Raw genomic sequence first — 8,695 nt, forward strand, 5'->3', positions numbered from 1 at the left:
TGGAACAGAAGTGTTGGCAACAAAGATCTTATTACGGCAATGAGAGTTCTTCATTCCTTTTAACTACCTGTAGAAAGTGTCATGTACTACCAACCCCTCCCTGGAAAATCGGTAACATTCATAAAGGTGGTCATCCAAAAAAGAGAGTGGGTCAGTGCGGTCCATGAAAACTCTCGCGCGCCGGAGTGCACCTCGGACAATGCAAGCTCCAATGTCCATGGGATCCTCTAAGAACGGACAAGCCATTTTTTCGTGAGGGCTCATTGGTCAGTGGGCGGGGTTTTAATAGTCCGCGAGTTCAATCTGGAACCTAACCTGCCCCGGAGCAGGTTAGCCGTTCAGCGTAAGTTGCCACGGAGACTCGCCTCGCTGAGGAGCAATCCCGTGTCGTAGAACAGGGAATCCGAAACCTATCCTCAAAGCTACCTCGCTAGGCAGTAATACTGCTTCGTAGAACAGGGCCCTCATCAGAGTGAATGTGGTGTTTTTGCGTGTAAAAAGTTCTCAGATCTGTCTCTGTATCCTGAAATGCAGTTCTTAATAAACAGAAGAGGCAACAGATTGCTTCCTTAAAAACATGTTTCCACTTTTTGCATGTTCAGTTAGCCACATGATAATATGAATGCTCTTTTAATATTCTTAAGAAGAACATAAATAAGATTTAGTGCTGAATTTCACTGAGCGGAGACTGTCAAAATAACATAAATCGGCTTCTGTTACATGAAAGAAATTCTATCACAGAAACCAGATCGAGCCTTTTGAAGTGAAGATGAGCAAAGATCTTTCTTTGCTTTTAATCAATCAATAAACCTCAAAAACTTTTCTCTGCAGCTCTACAGCCTGACGTCGTCTCTGACTTGAAACTGCAGAACTTTTGGTGCATTTCTGTACAAATACTTAAAAGCGCAAGTCAGTCTGTGTCTGTTTCTCTCAAGCTGCCTCCACTCTGCGTTTAGCCTGGGTTTAGCATTGTGCAGCCAGCTTGCAAATGTCATTAGTTCAGTTATCCTCTCCTGTCACCCATTAGAGATTTGTGGCTGTTCACACAAAAGTGAACAGCTGAGCTCACCTCATCCCGATGTGTGTGAGGAAGCACACTAATTAGTTTATCAAGTAGGATTTAGTTTTTTTCTTTTTTTTCCCCCACTTGCGTCATCTCCCCAATTTTCAGTGTTGCTGTGCTAAAGTTTATCAGATTTTCAAGTAAACTGCTGAGTTTAAGCATAAATGTTTTGTTTAAATAAGTGTCCATATAGCAAACAATGTGGTTCAATATTAATCTACATTAATCTCCTCCTATTCTTTCTTTTGTATTCTAATCTCTCCTTCCCCTTCGCCATCTGCTGCATAAGCCTCCTCGAGATAATTATCAAATAAAGATCTGTTTCTCTTCCACACATTGACACAGGACATTTCTCAGACGTCTCCATATCTTTGCAGCGAGTTGTGGGACTCTGCTCCTCGCTACCTTCCTCCCTCCCTGCGACGCTTTAATTACTTATCCCTCATTTCTCTCCTCATCCCTTTCTCCTTCACTCCACCGCCCCGAGCTGCTCCTCATTCCTTTTAATTAATCCACACAGATTTAGACACCTTCACCCTGCTGTGAATACTTACACTCACTCACAAACACACAATATACACGCATACACACTTGACAATCCCCTGTGGACAATAACTTTAAGTGATCTTGCTTCACTTTGAAAGTTTGTCTCTTGAGATTGAAGTAGTAGGAAAACCTCTTCTTGTGTGATATTGTGCATCGTCGTTTGATGTTTCTGTGTTTCTGTTTGTGTTTGTAGAGCTCCAATGGAAGCATGCAGCTCATGGAAACAGAGTTCTCCAAAACTCTTGGAGAAATGGTTGCGCTTCATCTACATCACCAAAAGAGCTTTCCTGTGTTTCTCTCCACTGTGACCCTCGACCTCTTCAGCCGACAAACCACAGTCTGAAGGGATCTGACACCACCACTGACACATGGGTGTAAAACCTCACATGGGATAACTGTATTTTCTAAATTCTTTGCTTTTTGTCTGTCACTCTTTTTTATGACATTCACACAGCCTTGGAAATGTGCCGGTGTTTCTTTGACATGAACACTGTCGTCTGCTGTGTTGTGGGGAAAGAACTCTTTGTTTCATGGAAATCTTTGTTGTGCATTCACAAGGTTAACACAGCCCCCTGTTTGTCCTCTGAATATTTCATCAATAAACTGTTAGAAATACATGTTTCCGAACAGCACAACAAGGTTGTCTTTATTATAAAGCACAAAAGCCACTTATTTGTATTTGCAGCTTGTTTCTGTTTCCACAGGGTTTTTTGTGTTTCTTTGTATCTGCAGTAGATATGTTTTGCAAGGCTGAGGCTTTGCAGACTCTTTTCACTCTGTCTTTCTCTTGTCTCGGTCTTTCTCCAGGATCTTTTTACAAAAGGCTTTACATAAATGCTTTATGGTTACAGCTTGTCCGAACAAGTGCAAAGGTATTCTAAGAGCAATCTGCTGAAACTACTCTTTTTTTTTTTTTATTATTCTTTCTTTGAGGTATTAAATCTAAGTTTGGTCTCATCTCATTTGGTCTTGTCCTTGCAGTCTCTTTAGGATTTTGCAAGTCATTAAATTTTTGTGCACTGAATTGAAGACACAGTCAAAATTCAGGCTTTCTGCAGTTGTCCTAGCTCTATAGGCAACTCGGAGGCTGATCTGAAAGAAATGAACAAATATAAAAGCAAACTTCACCTCCCTTTCTTAAAACTCACCATTTCTGCTGCAATGGAGAGGAACAAAAGATCTCACTCCATAAATGCAAATGGCCCTACCATCTTCTTACACACAAGTCTCGTTCCCTTATGCCCTTGTGCATTTTGTGGAAATTTTCAGGAGCTCTTCCCCTGAAACTTACTCATGAAACCTGCTGTTGAGTGCAGATGCAGAAACACACGGTGACTGCCACAAGCAGATATTAGCTATTTTATAAGAGCAAAGGAGGATTGTTCTAATAATTAAAAAGAGCTGAAAGTGTTGGATTCATTGGTTTCATACAAATGAAAAAAGAAGCGCTACCAAAAGTCCAAAATAAGTGACCTTTATCTATTCTGCATGAATAAATAATTGTTGAATTAATAAATCATTTTTTAAATCAATACTTAGTGTCACATTGTTGTAACAATGAACATGTCCTCTTCCTTCTGAGGTCTTGTCTCACTTTGTCAGACTGTTTGAAGCATAAGTCCTGGATAAATTGTACAGTGTAGTGAAATATGATCTGCTAATGACACTGGCTGTTTTATTTTGAAAATAAATTCACTTGCCCAACTACCTATCCCGCTTAATCTGCTTTGTGCGAAATGATGCATCATTGCCAGTGTTGGGCCCGTTATGGAAAAGAAGTAATATGTTATTTTTCTTTTCCTTTCTCCTTTTGATTCCAAGGTCGTACATGGCCTCTAAGTGAATGCCATAAGTGAAATTGCTAGGAGCTGCATTTTTTTCTGCAGCCTATTAACACATCATAGTAACAGGCTTTGTGAAATACACATCTGGGTCAACCGAGAATAAGAGAGACAGTTTTTGAAACCCAGTAAGCTGAATGAGACCTAGTACAGGGACACAATTTACATCTGACAATGATGTTGTTGTCATCTTTCCTCTCAACAAAAGCGGTGGGCATATTTTTACCCGCTATAAGCATAAATGTATAGTGCTCCATTTTTCAAGCTAACCAGGGTTGCCAGGTATGTATGACAACAAGTGAAAAAACAAGCCCATCAGCCAAACTATCTGCAGCAGCACATAAAAAGATGCTACTCGGCTGATGAAATTAATCTGATGGTTGTTGTAGTTTGAATCATTAGCAAATAACAACAGTTATGGAGTAAAGAGTTATTTTTTGCACAGGTAACTGCAATATTTTTAATGGAATTTCAAGAGTAATTTGTTACACAATTTGTCATAAGTCGAAGTAATATTATTCAACACGTTACTTGTCAGGTGTAACTGCCCAACATTGATCAATGCCCTGACATCCACCAAAAATAGAAGGCTTGCATGCTAGATTTGGAGGGCATCATGCAGTGAGTTTACACATTAGTTTGAACTAAAAACCTATCAGATTCTGTGCTGTGCCAGTGCATACTTTAAGAGGACTCATCTGTATAGCTGAATGTTTGCTAACCTTGTGGAAAGACTTACCATTACACACTGAGGCTTCACTGTTTTTTAAAAAAGGATTCACTTTTCTTCATGTTTTATCTTCACTGCAGAAAAGAAAGTTAACTGAATTTGCCTATGAACCCCCTGCCTTGTGATTGTGCCTATATGTGTTGGTATGAACTCAAACACCAGATAAGACGGGAGAAATATTGGGTGGCAATAAAAACAAATCATTGAAAGGCACATGAGGGTGAAGAGGCAGCAAGGGAGCAATCCAATAAAACTGAGAAAAAAAGAGAGTGAACTGAGAATAAAGCCACTTATCAAGAACACAATATAAGATCTCCAGCTGGTGCAGCCATATGTCTCATGGGAAAACATATTTCCCTGTACAGTACATGCTACGTCCCGTTTTTTTGTTTGTTTTTTTTCTTTTAACCAGACTTGTTCATTTTCACAGCCCAGCACATCGTCTGCACACCCTGCAGCTCTCACCTAGAGGTGATATTTTAGAGGGTTTCAGCTCTGCAAAACAAAAGAAGTCAACATGTTCCCTCTGGACTGTAATATAATGTGGCTCCATATGTATATATTGTTTAGTCTGCACACAATAGAATTACTGTGCCGCCTCAATTTTAGATGCTAACAAATAAAGCACAAGTGGCTGACCACTGAAAATGTGGCCTGACTTTAAAAAAGTCCTTCACTCTCAGCAAGACATTATCCAGAGGCTGTGAGGAGCTGGAAGATGTGATGGCAATTCACACAACCTTGTTTCTGCATCCCTGTGTGACTGTCAGTGCTGGGTTTTCAGCGGCTATTTTACCCGTTATTACTTTGATGGTAACACTGGACTATATTTAAGATCACTGATAAATATACCTGCAAAGTGCTTATCAAGATCCTTAACTGCAGCGTCATCTCACCTATAGAATATTTCTGTAATTATTCATGTACTGTTGGATGCAGTGAGCTTACTTCCAGTCAAGAATCAGTGTTCAGCTCCATCCAATGGCATTAAGGCAAACCAGTTAAAGTGGAAGTGAGATATTTTCCCATTTCCCATATACACATTGATATAAAGTCACAGTGCTGGATGTCCATACTAAATGTGTTCAAATTTTCACACTGCTACATATTTAAATGTCTATAAACTGCTCAAAATGGTCAGTTTTCAAAAATGGCATGAGAGCTTCACAAGATCTTCACCAGACCTGCTGAACTAATGAGGTTATCTAATAAGGATCTCTTAACTAGTTCATGACATGTTTGACATGGACATGTGGGTCTCAAACACCAAGGAAAGCACTCAGAGAGCACACACCTCCGCCAAGCATATTGTTATTGTTACGCAACACTTAAGTCTTACTTTAATGTTATACTCCCTTTCAGCAGACTGTCTGCTACAATTTGGTGTTAGTTGCAGGTTTGTTCGATAGTTTGTTACCTGACAGTGTTGAAAATTATGATGACCCAGTACATATTTCATATTCCAGACCTTAGTATCCAGAATATTGCCAGGATCTGGATCGTACTTGAACATCTGTCAGAAATTATGGTGACCTTGTCTTGTATTGTCTTGCAAAGCAATCCGACCATTTGTCATGGAGTTATAAACACATGCTGACGACGGCCCTATCTCACAATGATGAACATCCTTCAAAAATCTTGTATCCAGACTGTGATCCAGATCACCATCTAAATTTGATGTTGTTCACAGACAAACAAACAAACAAACAAACAAAGAAGCCTCAAATAAGCACAACACCCTTGCCGAAGCTCTGGACCAACTTGCCATTGTCTTTGGGTGAAACGACATAGCCTCCTGGAGCAAAAGCCAGCTTTTTAAGGATTGTGGTGTAGCGAGCAGTTCACAACTTTAGTTAACAAATCTCTTTTCCAAAGTGTGGTCAAATCACAATGACAGTGACGGCAAACTGTGCCCAAACACATACACACTCATCAGTTAACGCTGTCACTTCATGGTTTGTTAAAATACCAGATGTGGTATCTGGTCATTTTTCTGGTGAGCCTTAAGTTTCACATTTAAATTTGAGGTTTTGTTTTCACTTTCTACAGCAAATAAGCCCCTGAAGAGATTTCCTTGTGGAGCGCATTGAACAGGACTTACCTTAAATTAAATCATGAGTCTAAAATTTGAAAATGTTTTGCCCTGTCTATCCTCAAAAGACTAAAAAAAAAAAAAAAGAGAAAAAAACCTTTTCGATGGAGGGCTGAGGGATCAATATTGATGCATTCATGTACATCAGGAAATCTAAATACTGAAGTTTTCCAACCCTAAGTCAAGCAGACCAGAGTCGCACTCTCGATATTCATGAACAAATCCAGTGTTTATCATTTACAACCACTTCAACCTGGAACATGGAGCCGGGGCTGCAAATTTTAAACACCAAATTTCAAACTGCCTCACCATGAAATGCCATTTGTCAAAGTTGTATTGACCAACCTAATATGTGAAAATTCACAACAGTATTTTCCCTCCTTTCTTGTGTTTTTTGTGCAAGAGATAAAACTAATGCCTCACAACAAGCCTCCATTACCACAAAAGCCTTCTCTTGGTGTGTAATTGTGCAGTAGCATCTGATAAACCTGGACTCCAGCGGCCCTGTTACTGCAGCTGGACTTAGTTTACCATCCTTCATTCTTTCACTGTTGCCTGAAGCAAACCTCCAATGACACAGCTCATCACATTCTTTTATTTCAGGTCTATTTTCTGTCTGAATGCACCCTATTTGTGATTCAAAGACCTCCATCTGCCCAGACAAGGATACCAGCAGCCCCTTGAGAAAGGAGTCTGTGGGCGAGTGTCTGTTGGATGGACTCATACCTGCTGGCCTGTTTGGCCTCAAACTGAAGGCGAACACAGGGCAGCCACCCACCTAGAGCTGTACAAGTGCACATTCCCAGTTTGATGGCAGCCACCTTTCCTCATGCAGACCTCTTACAACAACAAAAAATGGTCTTAAAGAAGTTAGACTTCACCTTTTTGTCTTCTTTGTGAAATAAGTACCAGAAGGCTAAGAAAACAGAGGCAGAGAGCACAAACCACAAAGATATGGTGAGAGTGCAAACAGGGCATGAAATTGGAGGTATCTGGCAAACATCAACAGAAGCAGAGGAGATGTGTCTTTTTTAGGCTGTTCTGTGTGGAGAGCACTGAACTCTTTGAACAATATTGGAGGCTGGTGGACAGGGTACTGTCAGGACATCTGCAGAGGATTTCATTTTATTCTGCGCTTCATTCTTCCAGCTAGAGTGCCAGGACTCCTCACTTTATTGTTGCACTTATACAATGTCCACAAGCTACAGGCTGAAAGAGAAGCTGTGTTCATCTCTAGTATTTAAAAGTCTTTGCTCTCAGGCAATTTAACCTCCACGGAGCACCTGTGTGTAGTGTGTGTGTGTGTGAACCTCAGTACAAGGAGTAAAAGAAAAGAAAAGAGACTTGAGTGTTTAAACTAGATAACTTCAAACGGAAAGATGTAAAGGTTAACGTCCTGAGGGGGAAGTGCAATACAATCATTTTCAACAGACCCACTATTACTCACTATTGATACACCTTATACATTATTAAAATGTTTTTATTGTTAATTTTGTTGAAGTGAACAGCCGGAGTACTGTTGTGATTTTTCTTTTGCAACATTAATTACTACAACTCTTTGCTTTGATTAATTATACAAAGTTATAGCACAGCACACTGACAGAGCACGATGTTAATCACAAATGAAAATCATGAACAACACTGCTACCAAAAAAGACACTTTACAATACATACAGCATGATTCTGTAGATCACTGAAATGCATGTGAATTGATGATGGAGGGAGAATGTGGTGAAAATTTGAGAGCTGCCAACAAAGAGGAAAGAAGCCCTGAAGTTTTCGTTTTTACTTACATTCCTGCCCCACACTACCTGTTTGAACCCTCATTTTCCTCCTAGTCTTCATCCTCTCTGCTTTCCCCGCTTTAGCCCACTCTCTTATTCATCTCCTTATCTTTATTTCATCAGCTCATCAGCTCTCAGTCCAAAACAATTAGCACACCCCCAGATATTTCATGAACAATGAATGAGGTGGAGGGTGAGAGGAGCTGAAAATACAAAAGCTGAGCTTTAAAACTGCACTACACAAACGTCAGATTTCATGAATATAAAACAAATCGGTCCAATCACTGTTATAATGCACTTTTTTCTCATACAAAAAGGCAGCAAAGATCTTTCACAGAGAACATTAAATCTTCAAAAGCAATTTGAACATATTTTTAATTCATTAGAGTGTAGGAATGGCATTCAGTTCCGCCTTTTACCTTATTTTCTTTTGCTGCAAAGAAATATTGATAAGTGCAGCCTGTGGGGAAAGAGCATCCCACGCCAGAGGAGAGTCCCAGCTGGAAACCAGAGAGGCTTCTGGGACCAGAGGAGAGGAGAGTGAGGACCTGTCACTTCTGCCTTTCATCTCTCATCTCTTGCCCAGTCTTTACCTTCCTCACCAAACTCTCCATCTGCCCATCTCCACTCACAATCTGA

At 40.1% G+C, this 8,695-nt stretch overlaps 1 protein-coding gene across 1 annotated transcript in view; it reads left to right on the forward strand.

Annotated features, from left to right (window-relative positions):
* The window catches only part of mad1l1 (mitotic arrest deficient 1 like 1), a 70,978-nt gene extending 67,837 nt beyond the window's left edge, over window positions 1–3,141 (forward strand). Inside the window, exon 18 of the mRNA XM_074663141.1 lies at window positions 1,803–3,141. Within this exon, the coding sequence (XP_074519242.1) occupies window positions 1,803–1,952 (150 nt within the window). The 3' untranslated portion in view covers window positions 1,953–3,141. The remainder of the gene's footprint in view (window positions 1–1,802) is intronic.
* Window positions 3,142–8,695: the final 5,554 nt, after the last annotated feature.

Source organism: Halichoeres trimaculatus, unplaced genomic scaffold (genome assembly GCF_033239565.1).
Source record: "Halichoeres trimaculatus isolate MK-OKI-2021-1 unplaced genomic scaffold, fHalTri1.1 fHalTri1_scaffold_2, whole genome shotgun sequence".
Lineage (NCBI taxonomy): Eukaryota > Metazoa > Chordata > Actinopteri > Labriformes > Labridae > Halichoeres > Halichoeres trimaculatus.